At 41.3% G+C, this 26,193-nt stretch overlaps 1 protein-coding gene across 1 annotated transcript in view; it reads left to right on the top strand.

Moving 5' to 3' along the window:
- Positions 1-26,193, top strand: part of eif4enif1 (eukaryotic translation initiation factor 4E nuclear import factor 1) — a 71,795-nt gene that overhangs the window by 30,948 nt on the left and 14,654 nt on the right. Inside the window, exons 9-15 of the mRNA XM_078553842.1 lie at positions 15,829-16,017; positions 16,672-16,907; positions 18,261-18,435; positions 19,665-19,750; positions 20,612-20,760; positions 21,874-21,964; positions 22,294-22,417. Of these exons, the coding sequence (XP_078409968.1) occupies positions 15,829-16,017; positions 16,672-16,907; positions 18,261-18,435; positions 19,665-19,750; positions 20,612-20,760; positions 21,874-21,964; positions 22,294-22,417 (1,050 nt within the window). The remainder of the gene's footprint in view (positions 1-15,828; positions 16,018-16,671; positions 16,908-18,260; positions 18,436-19,664; positions 19,751-20,611; positions 20,761-21,873; positions 21,965-22,293; positions 22,418-26,193) is intronic.

Below are 26,193 nucleotides of genomic sequence, written 5' to 3'. Positions count from 1 at the left end.
CCTAGGAAGAAGTATGGCATTGTGCCGGCTACATTTCAGCACTGTACTAGAGCATGATCTGTTGTGAAATAGTGGAAATCAAAGGGTCTAAAGACTGAGGAATTTAAAATAAACCAGTATTTGCAAAGAGTGTACTGGAGAAATTAACAGGACCAAAGTTGACCAATCTTTGGACCTGTTGACCTACGTCTTCGGTTTTGAGTGGTAGCTACAGAGATAATGATACTTTGGTTTATATTTTGCAATTTCCTAGTTTCTTCAACATCCTCCTGAGTTGGAAGGTAAATCTGACTCCTCTGCTCAAGAAAAGAGGGAGTGAGAATTATGAACTCAGTCTGACATCCATTGGAGAGAGAGGGCTTTTAGAATTATTATAATTGGAAAGAATCAACATGAAATTTATGAAATAATATTTGACAAAGCTTTAATTGGCATGGTAGGCAAGGAAATCAGTGAATCTGGTATATTTAGATTTTAAAAATATTTGATATGGTGCCACACTGCAGGAGGTTATTAGACAAAATTAGGGCTTATTGGATTAGATGCAATGTATTAGCATGAATGGCTTGGTTGATTAATGGACAGAAAATAGTATGAATAAACAGGTTATTTTCAGTTTGGCAGACTGCAACTAGTTAGGTACTGCAAAGATCAGAGCTTGGATCACAGCTGTTCTCAATAGATGGGGGGAACCTAGTCTAGTGTACCTTTTGTTTGTTTGTTGACAATACAAAGTTAAGTGGAAAAGTAAGCTGTGAGGATGTGCAGAGGGATATAGACTGAGTGAACAAGAACATGGCACGTGGAATACAATGTGGGCAAGAGTGTAAAGTTATCCACTTTGGGAGAAAAATAAAGCAGAATATTTTTTGAATGAAGTCACTGGGAAATGTTGTATTGAGGGTCTTGGTTGTCCTTGTACATGAATCACAAAATTAACATGTTCCTCTCCGCAGATGCTGTCAGACCTGAGTTTTTCCAGCTATTTTTATTTTTGTTTCAGATTTCCAGCATCTGCAGTATTTTGCTTTTAACAAAATTAACATGTAAGCAAATTAGGAAGGCCAATAGTATGTTGGCCTTTGATTAGTTTTGAGTAAATAAGTCACCTTTTGAGGCCACACCAGGACTAGTGTGCAGCTTTGGTCTCCTTTCCTAAGGAAGGACATGCTTCTAGAGCAAGTGCCATGAAGGTTCACCAGATAGGTTCCTGTGAGGGAGTTGCCCTCTGAGGATAGATTGAGTAGACTAGACCTGAATTAGACTATCTAATTGAAACATTAACAATTCTTAAGGGACAGAACAGGGTAGATGCCAGAAGGATCTTTCCCACAGCTGAGGCATCACAATTTCAGAATAAGAGGTCAGCCATTTGGGACTGAGAAATTTCTCGCTCAGGTTGTGAATCTTCAGAATTCTCTACCCCAGCAAGCTGTGGATGCTCAGTTATCAAATATACTTAACGGCAATTTTGGATAAGGGAATTCAAGGGTATGGGGATTGATTGCTGACTAGACGTTAGAAACAGGACGCAGGGGCCATTCAGCCCTTCAAACCTTCTCCAGAAATCAATATCGTGTTTTTTTTAAAAAAGTAAACCATAACTACTGCAAAATGTTAAGGCAAGTATGATACTTGAGGGTGGTGTTTGAACCGATGATTCTAATGCAGGCACCACCCATAAGCTGATCGAATTACAACCAAAAAAAGTCAAGATTTGCAGGAAGCATTTGTATCATTTTGGCAAATGGTAAATTTTTATACTGAAGAATTGCATTTTTTATGTATCTGGGATATATGAACTATGGGCAGTGACTTGGGCAAATAGAATTGTTACTTTTGCTGGAATAACCCACCATAGTGCTTAAATGCAGTTGATGGGTGCAAAAGGTTAGGGGTGGAAGACTGTCATGGAGCACTGATACACCCCCAAGTTGAAGGAGATTTTAGTGTAGAATCTTAATGTGAGACTGTTTTTGGTAATTGTGTTTCATTGGTACTTGGGTTTGCCCTTTGGTCCTAATGGACTTCACCCTAGGGTCTTAAAAGAAGTGGCTAGGGAGGTAGGTGATGCGTTGGTTTGAATTTTCCAAAATTCCCTAGATTTGGGGAAGGCTCCATGAGATTTGAAGTAAGATGAGTTATTTTCCAAAGGGGAAGAGCAACAGAGCAGGAAATGACAGGCCAGTTAGCTTAATATCTGTCACAGTGAAAATGTTAGAAGTTATTAAAGACATTATAACAGGGCACTTGATAAATTCAAGGTCATGGGGCAGAGTTGATGTGGTTTTGTGGAAGGGAAATCGTTTAACCAATTGATTGGACTTCTTTGAAGGAGTAACATGCTGTAGATAAAGGGGAACCAGTGGATGTACTGTACTTAGATTTCCAGAAGGCATTTGATAAGGTGCCACATGAAAGGTTATTGCAGGAAAAAAAGCTCCTGGTACAGGGGGTAACTTTTTATTCATTCTTGGGATGTGGGCTTCGCTGACTTTATTGCCCATCCCTAGTTGTCCTTGAGAAGGTGGTGGTGAGCTGCCGCCTTGAACCGTTGCAGTCCATGTGATGTAGGTACACCCACAGTGCTGTTAGGAAGGGAATTCCAGCATTTTGATCCAGTGACAGTGAAGGAAAGGTGATATATTTCCAAGTCAGAATGGTGAGTGACTTGGAGGGGAACTTCCAGGTGGTGGTGTTCCCATCTATCTACTGCTGTTGTCCTTCTAGATGGCAGTGATCAAGGGTTTGGAAGGTGCTGTTGAAGGAGCCTTGGTGAACTCCTGCAGTGCATCTTGTAGATCGTGTGCAGTGCTGCTACTGTGTCAGTGGTGGAGGGAGTGAATGATTGCGGATGTGCTGCCGATCAAGTGGGCTGCTGTGGGCTGCTTTGTCCTGGATGGTGTCAAGCTTCTTGGGAGCTGCACTCATCCAGGCAAGTGGGGAATATTCCATCACACTCCTGACCTGTGCCTTGTAGATGGTGGATAGACTTTGGGGAGTCAGGTGAGCTACTCATCGCACAGTTCCTAGCCTCTGACCTGCTCTTGTAGCCACAGTATTTATGTGGCTAGTCCAGTTTGGTTTCTGGTCAATTGTAACCCCCAGGATGTTGATAATGGGGGATTCAGTGATGGTAATGCCATTGAACATCATGGCGTGATGGTTGGATTATCTCTTGTTGGAGGTGGTCATTGCTTATCACTTGTGTGGCACAAATGTTAGTTGCCACTTGTCAGCCCAAGCCTGGATATTGTTCACATCTTGCTGCATTTGAACATGGACTGCTTCAGTATCTGAGTCGTCACGAATGGTGTTGAACATGGTGCAATCATCAGCGAACATCTCCACTTTTGACCTGATGGGAGGAAGGTCATTGATGAAGCAGCTGAAGATGGCTGGGCTGAGGACACGACCCTGAGGAACTCCTGCAGTGATGTCCTGGAGCTGAGATGATTGACCTCCAACAACCACAACCATTTTCCTTTTGTGCTAGGTATGACTCCAGCCAGCAGTTTCACCCTGATTCCCATTGACTCCAGTTTTGCTAGGGCTCCTTGATGTCAAGGGCAGTTGCGCGCTCCTCACCTCGCGAGTTCAGCTGTCTTGTTCATGTTTGAACCAAGGCTGTAATGAGGTCAGGAGCTGAGTGGCCCTGGTGGAACCCAAACTGAATGTCAGGTTATTGCTAAGCAAGTGCCACTTGATAGCACAGTTGATGACCCCTTCCATTACTTTACTGATGATCGAGAGTAAACTGATGGGGTGGTAATTGGCTGGGTTGGATTTGTCCGGCTTTTTGTGTACAGGACATACCTGGGCAATTTTCCACATAGCTGGGTAGATGCCAGTGTTGTAGCTGTACTGGAACAGCTTGGCTAGGGGCGCAGCAAGTTCTGGAGCGCAAGTCTTTAGTACTATTGCCGGAATATTGTCAGGGCCCATAGCCTTTGCAATATCCAGTGCCTTCAGCCGTTTCTTTATCACATGGAGCGAATTGAACTGGCTGAAGACTGGCATCTATGATGCTGGGGACCTCCGGAGGAGGCAGAGATGGATCATCCACTCAACATTTCTGGCTGAAGATTGTAGCAAATGCTTCAGCCTTAGCTTTTGCACTGATGTGCTGGGCTCCTCCATCATTGAAGATGGGGATATTTGTGGAGCCGCCTCCAGTGAGTTGTTTAATTGCCCACCGTTCACGACTGGATGTAGCATGACTGCAGATCTAATCCGTTGGTTGTGGGATTGTGTAGCTCTGCCTATCACTTGCTGTTTGGCATGCAAGTAGTCCAGTTATATTTTCATCAGGTTGACTACACGTTTTTAGGTATGATTGCTGCTCCTGGCATGCCCTCCTGCACTCTTCATTGAACCAGGGTTGATCCCCTGGCTTGATGGTAATGGTAGAGTGGGGGATGTGCCGGGCCATGATCTTACAAATTGTGGTTGAGTACAATTCTGCTGCTGATGGCCCACAGTGCCTCATGGATGCCCAGTCTTGAGTTGCTAGATCTGTTTGAAATCTATCCCATTTAGCATGGTGGTAGTGCCACAACATTGAGGGTATCCTCAATGTGAAGGTAGGACTTTGTCTCCACAATGTGCAGTGGTCACTCCTACTGATACTGTCATGGACAGATGCATCTGCAGCAGGCAGGTTGGTGAGGATGAGATCAAGTATGTTTTTCCCTCTTGGTTCCCTCACCACCTGCTGCAGACCCAGTCTAGCAGCTATGTCATTTAGGGCTCGGTCACTAGTGGTGCAATCAAGCTACTCTTGGTCTGGATAGATTGTCTAGCTAGCAAACGGGCATAAATGGATTATTTTCTAGTTGGCAAGATGTAACGTGTGCCATAGGGATCAGTGCTGGGGCTGTAACTTTCTTACAATTTCATATGAATGACTTGGATGAAGGGACTGAAGATTGCTAAATTCAGTTAATTGACACAACAGTAGGTAGGAAAGTAAGTTGAAGACGACATGGCGAGGCTACAAAGGGGTGCAGATAGGTTAAGTGTGAGGAAAGATCTGGCAAATGGAGTATAATGTCCGCAAATGTGAAATTATCCATTTTGGCAGGAAGAATAAAGGAGAAGCATATTGTCTAAATGGTGAGAGAATGCAGAGCTCTGATGCAGAGGGATCTGGGTGTCCTGGTGCATGAATCACAAGGCTAGTATGCAGGTACGGCAAGTAATTAGGAAAGTTAATAGAATGTTATTGCAAGGGGAATTGAATACAAACGGAGAGGGGTTATTCAGGACATTGGTGAGACGACATCTGGAGCACTGTGCACCGTATTGGTCTCATTTAAGGAAGGATGTATGTGTTAGAAACAGTTGAGAAGGTTTACCAAATTAATACCTGGAATACCTGTTAATGGGAGAAAATGTTCGACAGCCTAGGCTTGTATCCACTGGAGTTGAGTAAGAAGTGATGTATTGAAACGTATAAAATCCTGAGGGGTCTTGACAGGGTGGAAGTGGAAAGGATGTTTCCCCTTGTTGGAGAATCTAGAACTAGGGGTCACTGGTTAAAAATAAGGGGTCTCCCACTTGAGACAGATGAGAAATGTTTTGAGGGTCATGAGTCTTTGGAACCATCTTCCTGAGGAAGCAGAGTCTTTGAATATTTCTGAGGTAGATTAGTGACAAGCAAGGGGGCAAAGGTTATAGGGGGTAGGTAGGAATGTGGAGTTCAAGTTGAAATTTGATCAGCCATGATCTTATTAATGGTAGAGCAGGCTCATGGGGCTAAGTGACCGACTCATTCACATATTCTGTTCTTGACAATCTAGTTTTATCTTGCAGTGTTTTCATTGCTGTGGTGCAAGTTCAGCTAGTACTTGCAACTGTTAAATAAGCTTTCAGTAGTACACAGATCCCCCTCGAACTGAGGTCAGCAATTTTATTAACAAGCTAATTTTCAAAACTTTAGTCGAACTGTTCAATGCTGTTCCTCATAATGTCAAAAATTAAAAACAAGACAGACAGCATTTCAAAGGTTTTGACAGACTATCATTCAGTTAAGTAAAAACATTTTAAAAGAAATAAACCACTTGACCAATTAAATCCGTTTTGGTAATTGAGCTCAGGTGTCACATGAAACTTATGAGCTGTGTGTGACTCCAGAAGTGCAAGTTAGTAGGTTCTGCCAGTGAGCAATTTAACCAACGTACAGTCTGACCACTGTCGTTACAGATTGGGGAAAAATTGAATCCTGGTTCCTCCCTTAACCTTGTGCACTTAATTTTTTGTGCCCTGCATTATGGATCTTGGCTTGGTTTCTCAATTTAAAAATCTGGCACAGAAATATGGTGGTCTAATTTCCAGAAGTATCTCCCATTCATTCTAGATCAATTAAACTTCAGAATGCACAGCTTTTTATGCTGGTCCTTGCCAAATCCAAATTTAAATTGGCTCCTCCATAGTGAGCCACAACTTTTAAATCTTAACTTTTTAAGACTTTGCATCGATGTTTTACAAGCTAAGCTGAGAATTCTCCCTAATTGTGAAATCTCTTGAACAATCCTCATGAAACTAATTTCAAAGGAAAAGCAGTTTGCTACAAGTGTGCTGGTTGGCCAGAGTGGGTTGCTTATAATTAGTGGAGGAAAAATTGTTCTTGCTTACCACTGCTGCTGCCTTTTGAAAGGAGGCTTCATCTGCTATCTAACTTATTCCACTAAACCTGTCTTTACAGTTCCTGGAATTCTCTCTGAAATGACATTCTTTTCCCCAGCCCTGGCCCAGTGTCTATTTTTCTTCCCTCCTCTGTTCTCCCCAGCTTTACCGCCCATATAAAACTCTCCATGTTCAGGAAATGTCAGTTTTCACTTGAACTCTGGACAAGTCATTTGTTTTGTTATGCATTTTGTTGCCCTGTTGTGGGGTAAACTTTCCAGTTGTGCTTTTAGAATTGAAGCAGTATAAGAAAAACAGTACGAAACAGTTGAACGCCACTTGTGTTTTATGCATACCACATGTCCTGGATAAATGCTGCAGGTGACCTTAGACTAATGGAGTTTACTTGCCATCCCTGAACCTCTTTTGTCAACGTTCTGTGGTTACTTTGAAGCTTGGTCCTTTAGTGCTCATCATTTTTGATGGCTGCAGTGCCAAGTCTCTGAGAAGATATTTTCACTTGTGGGAGAGCGCAGTTCAGGATTGCCAATATAAGATATTGGATTTAGTTGTTTGGATGTATTTCTAAGGACTTCTGGGGAAACTTCACTGAGTGGTTAGAATGTGGAACTTGATTCCATGAGTTGCTGAGACAGATTGCATAGATCTATTTAAAGGGAACCTAGAAAAGCACATGAGAAAGAATAGGTTATGCCTTCAGGGTTGGATCAAGATTGTTGGGAGAAGGGTTGAGTGGAGTATAAACATCACAAAATCATTGAAAACTTAGAGCACAGAAGGCTGTCCCTGATGGTATCCTATGGTCTTAAAAGAAGTGGCTGCAGAGATAGTGGATGCATTGGGTTGTAATCATCCAAAATTCCCAAGATTTTGTAAAGGTCCTAGTGGATTGGGAAACCACATGTTTGCTCTCTATTCAAGAAAGGAGTAAGAAAGAAAGCCGATTAAAAATAGGACAGTTAGCCTAACACCTGTCATGGGGAACAAAAGCAGAATTACCTGGAAAAACTCAGCAGGTCTGGCAGCATTGGCAGAGAAGAAAAGAGTTGACGTTTCGAGTCCTCATGACCCTTCAACAGACCTGTCATGGGGAAACTGCTACAATCGGCTATTGAGGTTGTAGCAAAACATTTAGAAAATCTGGCAGAGTTAACATTTTGTGTGAGGGAAATTGTGTTTGACAGATTTGTGTTCTTTGAGGACTTATCTGCCCTGCATGTTAAGGGGAATCAGTAGATATAGTGTATTTGGATTTCAAAAAGGCAGTTAATAAGGTGTCACAGGGTTACTACATCGAAGAGCTCATGCAGTTTGCAGTAATGTATTGGCATGATAAAGGATCTGCTAACATGAAACAAAGTCAGGATAAATGTCATTTTTAGGTTGGCAAACTAGTGCCACAGATCAGTGCTGCGTCCTTGACTATTTACAAGCTCTATCAAAGACTTGGATGAAGGGTCCTAGTGCACTGTTGCTAAATTTGCTGACCATATGAAGATAGGCAGGAAAGCAAATTGAGCAGGAGTAGGCCATTTGGCCCCTAAAGTCTGCTCTGCCATTCAATAAGATCATGGCTGATCTAACTTCAACTCCACATTCCTGTTTACCCCTGATTACCTTCCACCCCCTTGCTTATCAAGATTCTGTCTACCTTGGCCTTAAAGATATTCAAAGACTCTGGAATTTTCCTCAAAAGATGGTTCAGGCAAAGTCTTGAACCTCAATTTTTCCTCATCTGTCTTAAATGAGTGGTCCTTTTTTTTAAACAGTGACTCCTAGTACTAGATTCTCCCACAAGAGGAGACATCCTTTCCACGTCCACCCTGTAAAGACCCCTCAGGATCTTAATCAAGTCGCCTCTTACTCTAAATTCCAGTGGATACAAGCCTAATCTATCCAGCCTTTCCTTATAAGACATCCTGCCCATTCCTGGTATTAGTCTAGTAAACCTTCTCTGAACTGCTAATGCATTTATATCCTTAAATAAGGAGACCAATACTATGTACACTACTCCAGATGTGGTCTCACCAATGCCCTGTGTAATTGAAGCTTAACCTCCCTCCTCCTGTATTTGACTCCCCTTGCAAAAAATGATAACATTGTATTAGATTTCCTAATTACTTCACTACATTCTAACCTTTTGTGATTCGTACACGAGGACACCCAGATACCTCAGCACCTCTGAGCTCTGCACAATCTCACCAATTAGATAAAATGCTGCTTTTTATTTATCCTGCCAAAATGTGGACAACCTCTCATTTTCCCACTTCATACTTCCATTTGCCAGAACTTTGCCCACTTAACTAACCTATTGTAGCCCCCTTATGTCCTCTTCACAACTTACTTTCTTTCCCATCTTTGTATCAACAAATTTAGCAGCCACATCTTCAGTCCCTTCATCCAAATCATTTAGATAATTTGTAAAGAGTTGAGGCCCTGGCACTAATCCCTGTGGCACATCACTCATCATACCCTGCCAACCAGAAAATGACCCATTTATGCCTATTGTTTCCTGTCAGCCAATCTTTGTGCCAATGTTACCCTTGGGCCTTGAGCTTTAATTTTGTGCAATAACATTTGAGGCACCTTGTTGAATGTCTTCTGGAAATCTAAGTACAGTATATCCACTGGTTTCCCTTTATGCACAGCACCTGTTACTACTTTAAAACTCCAGTAAATTGGTTAAACATGATTTCACTTTCCCAAAACCATGTTGACACTGCCTGATTACCTTGAATTTATTCAAGTGCCCTGCTATCACTTAACATCTGTCATAGAGAAAATGTTAGAAGCTAAGCTAGCTGGCTTTTAGTTTCCTGCTTTCTGTCTCCCTCCCTTTTTGAATAAAGGAGTTACATTTGAATTTTGGAAAATTAAAACCAACATGTGAACTATCTCCCTTTTAAGACCCTCGGATGGAATCCATCAGGATCTGGGACTTGTCATCCTGCAGTTCCAGCAATTTACTCAGTGCCACTTCCCTGGTGATTGTAATTTTCTTGTTCCTCCCTCCCTTCCAATTCCTGATTTATCTTATTTCTGGGACGTTATTTGTATCCTCTGTAGTGAAGACTGATGCAAAATACTGGTCTAATTCATGTGCCGCCATCTTTTCCTTATTAATTCCCCAGACTCAGTTTCTATAGGACCAATGTTCACTTTGTTAACTCTTCAGCTTTTAAATAGATATTACTATCTGTCTTTGTATTTCTAGCTAGTTTCCCCTCGTACTAATTTTTCCCTCCTTACTGTTCTTCTAGTCATTGTTTGCTCTTTTTATATTCTGTCCAATCTTAGCTTTGCACAATTATATGCTTTTTAAGTTTGATACTACCTTTCATTTTTTTTGTTAACAACGGAGGGTGGCTCCTCCCCTTGGAATTTCTTTCTTTTTCTCATAGGAATGTATCTATTCTGTGTACTCTGAAATATCCCCTTAAATGTCTGCCACTGCATCTCTGACCTGTCCCTTAACCTAAATTGCCAGTTCACTTTAGCTCGCCCTGCTTTCATGCCCTCATAATTGCCCTTTTTCAGGATTGAAGTGGTCTTCAACCCACTCCTCTTTCCCTCAGACTGAATGTAAAATTCAATCATATAATCATCACCGCTACCTAGTGGTGTGTTTGCTATGACATCATTAATCCTATATCTGTACAATACCAGGTCTAGTACAGCCTGCTCTGGTTGGCTCCAGAGCATGCTGATCTCAAATTATCCCAAAAACATTGCCTATTTGATTTTTTCCATACTGTATGAAGATTAAAATCTTCCATGATTCTTGTACCTTTCTGACAACCTCCCACTATTTCTTTGACACCAGTCCTACCATGTAATTACTGTTGGGAGGGGGGCCTGGACACCACTCATACACAAGTGACTTCTTGTGTTTATCATTCCTTATCTCCACCCAAACTGTTTTTATATCTTGGTTTCCTGAACTTGGATCATCCCCTCTATTATGCTAAGGTCATCATTAATTAACGGAGCCAACCCTCCACCTTTTTCCTGGCTTCCAGTCCTTCCTAATGTCCCATACCCTTCATTATTCAGGTCCTAATCTATGCCATCCTGCAGCCATGTCTCTGTAATGGCTATTAGTGCAAATAGAGACAAATAAGTACAATCAGTGCATCTGTTTTTGTTTCAAATGCTATGTGCATTCAGATACAGAGCCTTTAGTTTTTTGTCCTCTTATTTTTGTAACCTCTAAGGGACAGAGGACAAATCTGTCAGTCGGTTTATCATTGCCCATATTCATACCTTCCTCCCTCTCTTACCTTGTCTCTACTCTTTGATGTGCCACTTTTGGTCCCTTGCCCCCATTATTTAGTTTAAAGCTCTCTCTCTAGTTAAGCAGTTCACAAGGACACTAGTCCCAACACTGTTCAGGTGTAGACCATCCCAATGGTACAGCCCCCACTTTCCCCAGTACTGGTGCTCGTGCCCCATGAACTGGAACCCACTTCTCCCACACCAGTCTTTGAGCCACACATTCATCTCTCTAATCTTATCTGCCCTATGACAATTTGCATGTGGCTCAGGTGGCAATCCAGAAATTATTACCTTTTTTGAGGTTCTGCTTAATTTGGTGCCTAGCTGCTCATAATGACTCTGTAGAACCCCTCTCCTTGTCCTGCTTCTGTTGTTGGTATCTGTGGACCATGATTACTGGATGCTCCCCCTTCCACTAAGTTCCTTTCCAGCCTTGAGCAGGTATCCCAAGCCCTGGCATGAGGCAGGCCGTGTCAATCCCCCTTATTATACTGTCCCCTACTACTCCTCTTTGGTCCTCCCCACTTGAACAGCCTCCTGTACCACTGTGCTGTGGCCAGTCTGCTCATCCATCCTGTTTTTGTCGACAGGTTGTAAGCACCTCAAATGTGCTTGAGGAGCCTCCTGTCTGCTCAGACCTTTTTACCTGCCTCACGCACGGTCACATCCTCCTGTCACTCACACTGACCAAAACAGGTGACCCCATTCTAAGAGGTGTGACTGTCTCTTTGAGTGTCCAGATATTTCTCCCTTATGTTGTGCAGTGTCTGTAGTTTGGCTTAGAGATCAATAATCCTGATCTGGAATTCCTCTAGCTGCTTACACTTTCTGCAAACGTGTTTGTCCTGGATTGCATAAGTGTTTGGAAGTTCCCACGTTCCACAGCTGCAACGTAACACCTGTCCTGCCATTGTTACTTATGTAATTTAATTACTTTCTTGGTTAACTTGTAATATACATAGGAGTTATTCTAATTTACTGTGCGTATTAAATACTAGTACCACTTATTACTAAATGTTATGTTTCTTAAGTACACGGTTTGTTTTAAGTATCTTAATTATTTTTATTTATTATGTTTTAAAGTTTTAGTTTTATTTATAGATCTACCTTAACTCTGTTGTCCTAAGCTAGCCATTAGTACACTGTCCTTTACACCAAGCACTTACCAGTCAATCAACTTACTAGTTTCCTGTGATGTTTCAGAAGTTCACTCCGTTTCTTCAGCAGTTGAAATGGTCTCGGTTCCCTTCTCATTGATTCTTTGCATCATTGTTTAAAATCAGTCTGCAAAGGGATATAGACAGGCCAAGTAAATAAAAAATTGGCAGATAGAGTATAATCTGGGAAAATTGTCTATTTCGGTACAAAAACAGAATATTAAATGGATTGAGACTGCAGAATGCTACAGTACGGGGGACCTGGGTGTCCTTGTACATGAACTAAAAAGTTAGCATGCAGGTACAGGAAGTGATTGGTAAGACGCACACAAATGGAACGTTGGCCTTTATTGCAAGGAGGATGGAGTATAAAAGCAGGCAAGTCTTGCTATAACTGTACTGGACTTTGGTGAAACAACACCAAAGAGTACTGTGTACAGTTTTGCTCTCCTTACTTAAGGAGAGACGTACTTGCATTGGAAGCAGTTCAGAAGAGGCTCACAGGCTGCTTCCTGGAATGAATGGGTTGATTTATGAGGAAAGGTTGATTGGTCCTATACTCATCGGAGTTTAGAAGAATGAGGGATGATCTTATTAAAAAAGATTCTGAGGGGGCTGACAAGGTAGATGCTGAGAGGATGTTTCCCCTCATGGAGGAATCTAGAACTCGGGCACAGCTTAAAAATAGTCTCTCATTTAAAGAGATGAGGAATTTTTTCCTTCAGGGTTGTTGGTCTTCGGAATTTTCTTCCCCAGAGAGTAGTGGAGGCTGAGTCATTGACTATTTTCAAGGTTGGATTCGACAGATGTTTGATTGGCAAGGGAGTTGAGGGTTATTGGGGTGGGGGGGGCAGTAAAGTGGAGGTAGGCCACAATCTGGTCATCTAGGTTTTATTGAATGGCAAAGCAGACTCAAGGGGCTGAATTACTTCTATTGTTTTGAGGTGCTGTTGCTCTAGCTTGCATGGAACTTCATGAAACACTTCCTCCAAATAAATGAGTGCCTTTTTGTGGGATATATGGAACACTCCTTGTTTAAGCCTACTCTGGGGTCCATAATCCCTTCTCCTTTTTCCTCCAGTGGAATGAATGTTTCACCGTACTGCAGTTTCTGCTCTTGCCCTGAAGTGGAAAATTTCATTAACTTTGCTTCCGATTTCCGCCCTTCTCTCACCTTCACGTGGTCTGATTCTTCCCTTTCTTGACTTTTCCATCTCCATTTCTATTTCTGGGGTTAAACACCAATCAATATTGACTTCAGCTACCTTATCTACACTTCCTCACCCTGCTTCCTATAAGGATCCCATTCTCCCAATTTTTCACATCTGTTCTGATGGGGTAATTTTCCATACCTGCACACACAGAACAAAAAAGTACAGCACAGGAACAGGCCCTTCAGCCCTCCAAGCCTGCGCCGATCATATTGCCCGCCAACTAAAACATTTTGCACTTCCGGGGTCCGTAACCCTCTATTCCCATCCCACTCCTCGTGTCTTCCATTTTTTTACCCTCAACTGAGGATTCCCCTTGACTCCTGCCCATTTTATTTCGCACGCTTCTGCTCTCACCCCTCTTTTCTCCCCTCTTCTCTTCCCCCCCCCCCCCCCCCCCCCCCCCCCAAACCCCAAGAACAATGATGGGTTTCTCCTTCTGCCCCACCAGCCCCCATATTCAGCAGCTCACCTCCAGCATTTTGTCACCACCAAACATATCCCCAACCTCTTTAGCATTCAGCAGAGAATTCTCCTCCATGATTCCTTTGTCCATTCAACAGTCATCCCCAACATCCCCTCCCTTATACAGCAGCTTTCCACATGAGCATAAGAGATGCCACACCTGTCCTTGTACCTCTTCTCATTGTCCAAGGCCCCAAACACTTGTTCCAAATGAAAGTGATTTACTTTAGTTTCAATGTAGTATACTGTGTTTGCTGCCTGTGACATGGTCTCCTCTACAGGGGGGAGGTCTGAGGTCAAAACAGACTGTGACCACTTTTGTGTTCAGTCTGCAAGTATGAACCCAAGCGCTCAGTCACCTGTCATCTTGATTTTATACCTTTCTCTTCTCTGACCTTTGACCTGCTACAGTGTTCCAAAGAAGCTCCATGTGAGCTTAAGGAACAGCACCTTATTTTTCAACTCCATACTCTTCAGACTTCTCGACTTAGATGGTAACCTCCGCTCACCCCAGCATTTTGTATTTCCTCAGGTTTGTTTTTCATTTTGCTTTAGCTGCAAAATATTCTTCGTGCCATTCACACCAACTTCTAGACATGTTTTATTTCTTGTCCCATTACCCTCCTTTTGGCCTTGCACCATGAACTTTTGGTCACTTAGTCCCTCCTGCCCACCACCTGAGCATGCATCTTCACTTTTTTGTTCTTCCCACTACCCCTGCTTCACCAGTAAAATCTATTATCTTTCTAACTTTGAAAGATCTCTCATGTTTCCACAGAGACTGCTAGACCTACTGAATATTCCCAGAATTATTTTTATTTCTGTATCATGTTCTTGCCTTTTTGCTGATGCTTTCACTAAAGCTCCATGTGAACAAAATTGTCATGTCCAAGGTTTAAAATAACTAATGGGACTGAAGGGTAGTGATTTAATTGTAACCTATAATACCACAACATTTGGGGGATGCTCAATTCTCACTTCGCACATTTGGGGACCAATTTATTGCCACTCAAGTTTTCAATGAACATTTGGGCCACCCTGTTTTAGTAAATGTCAGTAGTTGACACAGGTGGTGTGGACTATAGGTGAACATTAGTGGAACATTAGTGAACCAGATTGACAATAGTTGTCATTAGACTTGATTCCAAATTTTTACTGAATTCAAATCCCACCATCACAGATGGTGAAATTTTAACCTCGGTCCCCAGAGCAATACCCTGGGTCTCTGGATTACTAATCCAGTGATTATACCACTACCCCACTGCCTCCCCTAGAACTGGAGCTGCATTTGCAGACTGAGATCACATTGCACCTGGAGGATCATGGCATCCATCCACTGTTTGGGTCAACATCACTTCCTTGATAACTGCAAGCAGGTTATCTGGCCGATCTTGGGGCTTCATGCCATATTTGTCTATTTTGCAGTGTTTATTTGTGTCACAGAAGTAAAGAAAGGCATTGTGTTCTTTATGATGAAACAAATGTAGAAAACTGATAGGCTCAAAGTATTTTAGGACCTACTTTAATGTAATTCCATAATTGAACAAGAAAATACATGACATATCTTTCAAGTGTTGCTCATTATAGCTAGGTGATGGGATTCAATGTTACTAATTTTGTAGCATTAGAATTTCTGTATCTTGTGAGATGCATTTTGCGGCATAGGAGTGAATGTTATTTATTGGTTGACAATCGGTGTCTTGGGAAGAGCAGTGAGGAATCAAAATGTTGTATTTCTTGTCTCCTATACACAGCCTGCATGCAGCCAGGAAAATGATGACTGACATCATTGGTTTCCTATAGTAAATTACTATCACTAGCTATTTAACTGCCTAGTGAGGTGCAAGAAATGGTTTCTATAGGTGACTCCCTTCCCCCGACACACAAATTTCCAGCATTCCTGCCAAAGCTGGGACAATGCTGATGTACAACTATGTAAAATCCTCTGCATTTCCTGTTTAGCTACTTGCCCAACTCCATCTTGCAATGCAATTGCTCATTGTATTATGTACAGTAATGTTGAATGTGCTCTGTGTTTGCATTTTGCTAAGCATTAATTTTGTGTTGGACAGGTCTGGAGCAGAGAATCCCAACACCTGTTTCGCAGCTTGGTAACTACTTCGCTCCCATTCAATCGAGAGAAGATAATAAGGAGGTTAATAAAAAGGTTGATATTCTAGAGATACTGCGAAAAGCAAATGTGGATGTGAAACCACTGCTGTCCAATCTCACTGCCAACAAGGAGAAACTAAAGGAGAGTTGTACGTGTCTATTTTGATACTTGTCTCAGCTGAGAACGTGCTTGAAGTGCAGTTTCAAATTGTCCCAGTGGCTGCTCAGCAGTTTTGAATGAGTTGCCAACCATATCTCCCAACATGTTTCCATTTTAGGTTGGCTTGTTATTACTTTGCAAGATGGCATCCAAAAAGACCTTCAGTACTCCTGAGTTGTGTTGAGAGATTTTTGGCTCATTTTTCAAAGCAACATGCTGTCCAGGCAGCTCCAGTGATCATGTAAACACGCTGAATCTGTTGTGTTTTTTGCAGCTTGTAATTGAAGCCCATGATGGCATGTGGGGGTGTGTTGTTGTATTCTGTGAACCTTGGAGAAAATTCCAAGCTTCCAGTAGTAATTGGGATAGTAAAGTAAATTTTGGTGGTGACTTAGTCAAAAGCTTTTGTCTCCAAGAACTTGAGCATGGCCTGAAAGTTTGTTATCCTTTGTCAACTCTACAGCTTGTGCTGATACAAAATGTAAAATGTGTACATATTTTTGAATTTGAGCCAACTGAAGATAAAATTACATGTTTCCCTTGTAGCATGAACTGAGGTGCTCCCTTTCTAACTCAGACAAATGCTTAAACTGCTACAAATGTCAATAGATATGTGTGTAATTGTCGTTTTCTGCTTTTACAGCACAGACTGGAGTGGTGTTGTCTGTGGAGGAAGTGGAGGCAGGGCTGAAAGGTCTCAAAGTGGAACCAGAAAGGAAACTTGCCACCCCATTCATGGTGGAACATTTGGAACAGACTTTGACTGCATCATCAGGCCCCAAACCAGTACAACAGAGAGATATGGACATGACTGCTTTCAATAAACTGGTTAACACTATGAAGGCAAGTGGGACTCTGCCTTCACAACCAAAGCCCCCTGTAAGTAGAAGGTTGACTGTAGATTCAAGTCTCTGACTTGATCTTGGTTTTTTTAATATGTGATGGCTTTGCTATTTCATAATTAGTGATGGGCATAATAAGTAATGTCATTACAAAAATTGAGCAGAACCTTGAGATTTGAGTTATGAATATGAAGCTTCAACATGGGACTGGACCATCACTTTGGCCTGACACTCAACCTGGCATCATTGTAAAGCATGTAATAAACTTACCAGTATCGTTTTTGTAGCTTTTGGTTATTTGATATTTGTACTGCTATTATGCCTATTGTTTTAATGTTTTTATTTTGCATACCCAAGTCATAAGCTATCTGAATAATACAATGGGATGTACAAGCTCAGTGTGAGTGGAAAGCAAAATAATATGGAAACCTTTTTAAAAGCCGCTTGTGTGTGTACTTAGCCTGGGTGATGTAAATTCATCTGGTTTTGATTGGAATATGGTTCAGGAGTGTTTTTTGAAATTTTAGGGCAGTTGCAAGCCAGTTGCTTTTGACATAAGGCAAATAGGTGACCTTTCTGGCGCTCTGTTCAATTTGCTGGATCGTTTTCTAATTTGCAATGAATTTATTTAGGGAAAATGTTACTTACTGACTCCAAGGTACGTCATTGTCTCTGGACTTCTAACTATATTGACAATGAATTTAATTCACATTTTTATATTGGAGGTCAAATTGAAAACTGATGGTAGTTGGATCCAAAAGTGGTAAATTTACAGGTGCAAAAATTGACCAAGTAATTCCAGATGTCGTTATTTGACAATAGCACCTCTTTCAGCTTAGACTCTATCTAGTACTAAAATGCAATCTGCAACTTATTCTGCTTTTGATTTTTCTTGCTGAACTGTAACAAATAGTAATTGTGGGTGGTGAAATCATACAGCGATCTTCCTCGTTTTAGAAATTGCTTGCTGCTGAATTCCAAATATAATTGGCATCATTTGAAGTAGATACTGTTGATCAAATTGCAGAATTATTCCTAGTTCGAGATTCCTTCTGAGGCAGTAATCTCTCTCTCCATTTGAGGTATTAGTATCTCGTACGGTTTCTTAAGACCTTTTGGGGTTTTAACTACAGTCAGAATGCTGAATTTTTTTCTATGCAATTTAGAAGTAATTGAGCACAATTTCACAGGTCCAAATAAGCTTGGAATATACATTTCTTGGGCATCATCGTAACTACAAGGAAAGATGGGCAATTTTGATGTGACCTCCCACTTACATCTGGAAGTCATTTCTTTTTTCCAATTGGAAATGGTCTGTGGCCCGTTGTTGTCTGGTTAAAAGATTCCATGTGATCTATCTGCTTGGATCAAACTTTGCATTTTTGTACAGGAGATTCTACCACCCCGTGTAATGGGGCCTCCGTCGCCAGATATTCTAGGCGACCTGCTTGGCAGTCAGAATCATCATACATCAGCTTTATTAAATCAGCGAGGCCATTCCTCTCCAATACCAACATTTCAGCAGCCATCCCCATCAGAGTTCTTTAGAGTCAAGTCGCCAATTGGTGAGTCTTAAAATCTCCAATTTAGGATTGCACGTAATAGTAATATTTATTTGAAGGTGCCTTTTAACTGACACCAGTTCTGCTGTACTTGCTGATGTATTTAAGGAGCATATCTGTACTGTACTTGGAAATAAAGTCCCTTGGGTATTTATTCTATGTATAAACCATTTCTAGGCTTGTGGAGCTAACACTTAATGCTTCAGTATACAAGGCTAATACTAATTTTTCTTACCCTTTGGAATGTTTCATTTGAACTTGGCAAAAATACTAATTCGCATTTGGTCTGTAATCCCTTACTTCCTGTTTTACTGTGAGTAAAACTACTGATCAATTTAAAGCTGATGGTGATGTAGTGGTAATGTTATTGACCTTGTAATCCACAGGCCCAAGCTAATGCTCTGGGAACATGGTTCAGATCCCACCATGACAGCTGGTGGAAGTTAAATGCAATTAAGTTTGGAATGAAAAACCAGTATTAGTAATGGTGAGCATGACAACACTCTGTTGTAAACACCCATCTGGTTCATTAATGCCCTTTTTTTTTGGGGAAGGAAGTCTGCCATCCTTCTTTGATTTAGCCTACATGTGACTCCAGACCCATAGCCAAGTGACTCGCAACTGCCTTGGAAATGGCCAAGCAAGCCGCTCAGTTCAAGAGTAATTGGGATGGACAACAGATGTTGGCCTTGCCAGTGATGCCACGTCCCATGAGAGAAAGAAAAAAAAAAACCTCAATTTCTTTGTGCTCCATTCTGGTGAGCATAATTGCCATTACGTTAGCAGGATAATAATCGGGGTAATTTCAAACTGAGATGAGCGAATTCCACAAGTCAAAGTAATACAAATTTTGTTTTTTTTTGAGACCAGAAACAAGCAATGAAAGGTTCAAGACTAAAAAGTTGCCCACAGGATGAAGTTTTGCAAATAGCTTACTAATTGTAATAAGTCTAATTATAATATAAAATGCCTAAATAAGTGCCTGAAAGGAGTCAGAAGGGCTGAATGGTCTTGTCTTGTCTCGTCTCATTTCCTCTGCAAGGAAATGGGAAGGAGTTCCTTTTTATTGGAGAAATTCCTTTCAGGCTAACAGACATTTAAGCCTGATCAAAGCTCCAAGATAAATACTGCTTGTACTTTATGAACCTTGTGGGACAAGGGATAGTTTTTGAAACAACAGCCATCAGTATCAGTTATACCGTCCTTCCAATTTTACTGCTTTCCGTTCATAGGTTATGCTCAAAATGCTCCACGCATTCGTGATCACTTCCAAGGATTGCCATTGCCCAAAAACGTATCACCTATTCCAGCTCCACAGGTATGAGGAATCTGACTTCAATTGTTTTGACAAGCTAACTTTTATTCCCCCAGGAAGCTAATTAATAGTTGCTTGTCAATTGTTTAAAATGTTACCAGGACATAAATTTCCCAACTTCAAAACCTATTGGTGTCTTTACCATTAACCTCTTAAATTCATTGTGGCTTAACAGCCAGCGTGTTTATCCTGCTGGTCTGTTGATGAATTTGTTTCACTTTTGATTTTTCCATCCTGAGGCAGAGCTAAATTGCAACATAGACACGAAGAATTAATTATAGCGTGCACAACCCATGCCAACCAGTCAGAAGATGGCTCTGAACATATCCTGCTTACCTTTTTTGAGCTGATTTTTTCTCTTGAAAGAGATCAAGTTTGAATATGCTACAAACTCTCCCTCCTGTTCAAGACTGCCGATAGGATGCTCAAACACAATGTGACTTAATCATACAAAAATTGTTGCTGTAATTAATGATCAAACATGTCATTTCTATATGAATAAGTGATTGACCAATCTGACACATGATTCTAGTTGCCATGAATGGTTTAAGGTATTCAGAAGGCCCCAAGGTAAATATTTTCCACACTTAACATCATGGTGACCAGGCTATCTTGCATTAACAGAAATAAGACTGAAATCTTCTGCCCACTTGCAGTAATGAGTTGTCTGTAAGTTGTATAAATATACACTTCATTCCAAACTATTATACAAAGTGCAACATTAAATATCGAATTCTTATAAATTTTTGGCTGTTCAGTTTTGGTCTTTGCTACAATGTGCTGCAGTTTTCCTTCTACCTTGTGGCAAGTATTTATTTCAGTATCTTGAATTTAAAACTGAGCTAGATTTTTGATATATTCTAGGCTGTTACTCCATCCCAACTGGATATACGGCAGGGTGCCATGGAAGGCCTTCCCTTTGCACAGGATTTGCACATGCCAGGTGGTGATGTTTACCAACCTGGCTATGGAAAAATGCACCATGATCACAGCAGGGATGGCTATAGAGTCAGGTATGGCATTCAAAGTGCATAATTGCTGTATATAAAATCATTAAATCACTCAAATATACCGTAAACTTTTTGTACTCCATCTAATTGTCCAAACCTGTATTTTAGGGTTGGCATTAATGCATAAATTCCATCCTAAGCCAGTATCCATTTCATGGCTCCTAAATTGAAAGGAGCATTTAATTATTGATTTTTGCCAGCATAATTTAAAAGCTGAGGCATTCGCAGTAAATAGATGACTTCATGAACCTACAAGTTCCTTGACGTGACTTTGAAGTCTCCAAATAGGTTGGTGACATCGCACTTCATTTCAATAGTAAATGGTAACTTGTTAATTGGTGCACAAGTGGTTTTCCTCAGACAACCAGATTGTTTTAGTGCATTACGATCAGAATCGCACTGCCTTGAAAGGCTGATGGGAGCTGTTTTAATTTTTGCTCTCCAAAGGAAATTGAATGAATACTTGAAAGGGAAAATTTTGCAAGGGGTCATGGGGAAGTATGATTAGTTGGATAGCTCTTTCAAAGAAAAGGCTCTCATGCAAGATGAGCCAAATGCCTTCCGTGCTATTGAAGTGGTTCTGCTTAGTCCTATACCTGAAAGACAAGTCTGCACTCTTGTTTGGAAGGTTTTCAGTTCAAGTCCCATTCCAGATACGTGAACATAAAAATCTGTGCTGACCCTCGAGTGCATTACTGAGTGGTACACTGCCAGAGGTGTGTCTTTTGGATGAGATGTTAAACCAAGGCCCCCTCTGGCTTCAAACAGGCATTAAGATCCTGGGGCATCAGTATTTTGAAGAGTACAAGTGTTGGCCTGGTGTCCTAGCCAATATTTAACCCTTGGTCAGATTGGAGATTATCTGGCCAATATAACATTCCTGTTTGCTAATTGGCTACCACATTTCCTGCATTCATAGTGACCATACTTCAGGTACTTGATTTGCTTTAATTTCAGAACATCAATGTTTTATCAGAGGCAGTATATGATTGGAGGTCTCCAAGTATTCCTTCCACTTTATCTAACTTGGTGGTTTAGTTGTCTCTAGACTACTGTATTAATTCAGGCAGCATTTAGTGTTGGGTTATTCTCTAATGCCATCTATCCTGGTTCTAGGCAACAACGAATTAGCCGATCACCTGGGCCACCCAGTCAACACAGGCTTAATGCAGCGTCGCCATCACAAGCTTCCTCATTTACAAACATGGTAAGAATTTATACCAGACTTTTTCATTTGGATGCCCATCCGGAAGGGATGGGACTAGTTGGATGGAAATAGTTTCTAAAATGAGAGGCCAGACTTGAGATTGCACCTAGAAATTAGAACCACAGGAGGAACTTAGGTCTCTGGAATGAACTAGCAATTGATGCGAACGCCACACCAATAGGTTGGGAAGTGAAATGAGAATAAGGCAGGCAAATGGGATTAGAAATACTCTTTAAAAAATGAACGTAGCACAGATTACCAATGCCATGTGGTCTCTGTTGATGTAATTCAGTTACTCAAATGTTTTTTTTTCCCCTTTTCCAATTAAGCTTTCTCCATCATTCACCCCTACCTCAGTGATCCGGAAGATGTTTGAAAGCAAAGACAAGGGCAAGGATGGGAAGGAGAACCATCCCGTAAAAGACACTGCAGAGGATGGACACATCCTAATAGGTAATCGATGGCACCAATGCATATGTTTCTGTTACTTGTGATATGTCCTATACCTCACTATTGCCACCAGGGAGCAGACTGGCAAGTGTGAGCTCCAGCTGATCCCTTTGCCCAAAGTCTAATACCTTGTCAGTCACTGCTTGTACCCCTAACTTGCCCCAATCAGTCAACATGGTATAGACCAGGTATCTTTTTTGCTTAGCCATCCATTGTCGCTTTTACCAATGCAGTGATCCAACTTCTAAAATGCAATTAGTTTGCTTCATTTACTCCTCCAGATCATGCTGCTACACACCTTGCCTGTTGGGATAATGATGCTACATGTTCTCATATGGGGAATGGCAGTTTCCTGGTCCTGACACTGGATTAGTAATCCAGAGGCCGAGGCTAATGCTTCAATGAGTTCAAGTTCCCACCACAGTAGCTGGAGAGTTTAAATTACACTAAATTTGAAATAAAATGAGAAGTGCAAGCCTTATTAATCATAAAACCCATCTGGTTCACTATATGCCCTTTGGGGAGGGAATCTATCCTTACCCAGTCTGGCCTATGTTTGACTCCAGACCCACAGCAATGTAGTGGACTCCTAACTGCTCCTCAAATGGACTAGCAAACAGCTCTGTTAAAGGGCAATTGGGAATGGGCCACAAATGCTGGCCTTGCCAGGAATGTTCCCATCTAGGAACAAAAAGACTAGGCAGCAAAATGGTCCAGTTCTGTTTCTTTTGAATTCTTGGGTGAATATTATAACACCAGCTACTTAAGATTTAGAAAGGTTAGATGCTCTTAATTTGGAATTGCCATCTAATTGTCCCCTTGGAGTAGAGCAATCCCATTGTGTGTAAACTTGAGGCCTTCTCTAATTAATGAAGTCCAAGGAAATTATACACAGGCCTGCAAAATGTTAAATAAGGGTGAGAAATTTGTGGTCAATTAGATTATTTAGGACCATACAGCCCCTTGAGTCTGTTCCACCATTCAATATGATAATGGCTGATCTTTTGCCCCAACTCCACTTTGCCTGCTTGCCATATCTCTCGATTTCCTGAGACCAAAAATCTGCCTATCTCAGTCTTAAATATACTCAAGAATGGAATGTCCACAACCCTCCAAGTTAGACTATTCCTAAGAATCACAATCCTCCTGAGTGAGGACATTTCTCCTTCTCTTGATCCTAAACGATTGACCCCTTACCCTGAGACTGTGCCCCCATGTTCTAGGTTCCCCAGCTGGGGAAAGAACCTCTGTCTACCCTTTCAATCACCTTAATAATCTTGTATGCTTTAATGAGATCTACAGAGAAGAATATGGACCCATTTTACTCGGCCCCTCATTGTAAGACAATGCTGTCATCTCGGCACCAATCTGTACTGCCTCCAGTACAAGTTTGCCATTCTTGTAGTATGGAGACCAAAACTGCACATGGTACTCCAGGTGTGGTCTCACCCAAAGCATAAACGATTGTAGCAAGACCTCTTCTTTCCTATACTCCAATCCCCTTGCAATAAAGGACAACTTGCCATTTTCCACCTTAATTGCTTGAAGTACCTGCATGCTAATTGTGGTGCCTGTATGAGTGTACACAAATCTCTGGATATAAAGATTTAGAAGTCTCGCACTTTAATCTGCGTTTCTATTAAATTAATTAACCTTGCACATCGTACTCTGCCACCTGGTAACCAACTCACCACTTTATCAGACTATCCTCATCACAGCTTGCATTCCCACCTAGCTTTGTATTGTCAGCAAACTTGGACGAAGAGGCAGAGTAATGTATCAAAGTCAATAGCACTGATCCTTGTGGCACTCCACTGGCCACAGCCGGCCAACTTGAAGATGCCCCATTTATGCCTACTTTTTGCTTCCTGTCAGTTAACCAGTTCTCCCATCCATGCTATTATATCATCCTCAACTCCATGAGTCCTTACCTTGTATATTAACCTTTTGTGTGGCACCTTCTCTAGCTCCTCTTTAAATTGTCCTCAATTTTTATGTCCTTAATGGTCTAATTTTGTCAACAATTTCCTTTTGGTAAAACCATTTTAACTCTGATCATGGTGTTTTTCGTGCTTTTGTTAAGACTTCCTTTGTAATAATAGATTCCAGGATTTTTCCATGACTGTCAGGCTAACTGGCCTCCAGTTCCTGCATTTCTTGAATAGCAGTGTTACACTTGCTAACTTGTAAACTGCTGGGAGCATTCTAGAATCTAGGGAATTTTGGAAAATCATAGCCAGTGCACCCACTATCTCCGCAGCTACCTGGCCTAGGATATAGATCATCACATGCTGGGAATTTGTCAGCTTTTAGTCCCTTAAGTTTCCAATACTGTTTTACCTTCAGTTCCTCGCCATGAAGGCAGACACACTTTGAGAAAATTCTCCTTGTCTGTGCTACTTAAGGGATCAGTTTACCTTTGCTACTGTCCATTACTTGTAAAAGCTCTTGTCAGGAATATTATAATAGATTATTTAATTCCCCTGGTTTTTTAACAACTTTAGGGTCACTGTTTGAACCATGGAATCATTGCAGCACAGGAAACCATTCAGCCCATCAGTTCATGCTGGTGTTCTCTCTGGAACCATAGGCTATTCAGCCTGTTGAGCCTGCTCTGCCATTCAGTTAGATCATGGCTGATCATCTAGCTCAACACTACTTTCCTGCTCTATTCCATGTCCCTTGATGTCATTAATCTCCAGAAATGTATTGATTTCTGTTTTGAAAATGCTCAATGCTCCACAGCCCTCCAGGGCAGAGAATTCTGAAGATTTGCCACCCTTGGTGAAGAAATTCTTCCTCCATCTCAGTCTTAAATGGTTTACCCTTTTTATCCTGAGATTGTCCCCTGGTTTTAGACTCAGTAGCCAGGGGAAACATCTTATCTACATCTATCCTGTCATGCCCTGTGAGAGTTTAAATTTCAATGAGGTCACCCCTCATTCTTAAGAACTCTAGGGAATACAGACCCAGTCTCGATCTCTCCTCATACGACAATCCGGCCATCCCAGGGATTAATCTGGTGAAATTCATTTGCACTCCCTCTATGGCAAGTATATCTTTCCTTGGATAAGGAGACCAACTCTGTGCACAATACTCCAGGTGAGGTCTCACCAAGGTTGTCTAGATGCAGCAAGGCATCCTGTACTCAAATCCCCTCATGATGAAGGCCAACATGACATTTTCTTTCTTAATTGCTTGCTGCACCTGCATGCTAGCTTTGTGACTCATGAACAAGGACACCCAGGTCCCTTTGGACACCCACATTTCTCAGCCTCTCACCATTTAAGAAATATTATGCCTTGTTTTTCTGCCAAAGCGAATAACTTCACACTTAATCACATGATATTGCATCTACCATATTCTAGCCCATTCACTTAGCCTATCCAAAATCCTCTTGAAGCCTCCTTGATTCCTCTTCACTGTTCCTGCCCAATTTGGTGTCATCAGCAAACTTGGAAATATTATAATTGGTCTCCACACCCAAATCATTTATTTAGATTGTGAACAGCTGTGGACCTCACACTGATCCTTGCAGTAACCCATTAGTAATTGCCTGACATCCTGAGAAATGATCAGTTTATTCTTACTCTGCTTTCTATTAACCAATTCTCAGTCCATACTATATTTCCCAATCCTATGTGGTCTAATTTTATTTACTAACCACCTCCTGTGTGGGACTTTATCAAAAGCCTTCTGAAAATCCAAATACACCACATCCACTGGTTTTCCTTTATCTATGCTACAAGTGATATCTCAAAAAAACACCAAGTTTGTCA

This window comes from Cetorhinus maximus, chromosome 12 (genome assembly GCF_964194155.1).
Source record: "Cetorhinus maximus chromosome 12, sCetMax3.hap1.1, whole genome shotgun sequence".
In the NCBI taxonomy this organism is placed as follows: Eukaryota; Metazoa; Chordata; class Chondrichthyes; order Lamniformes; family Cetorhinidae; genus Cetorhinus; species Cetorhinus maximus.
Note: the sequence above shows the minus strand (reverse complement) of the source record. Positions and strands in the feature narration are given on the sequence as shown.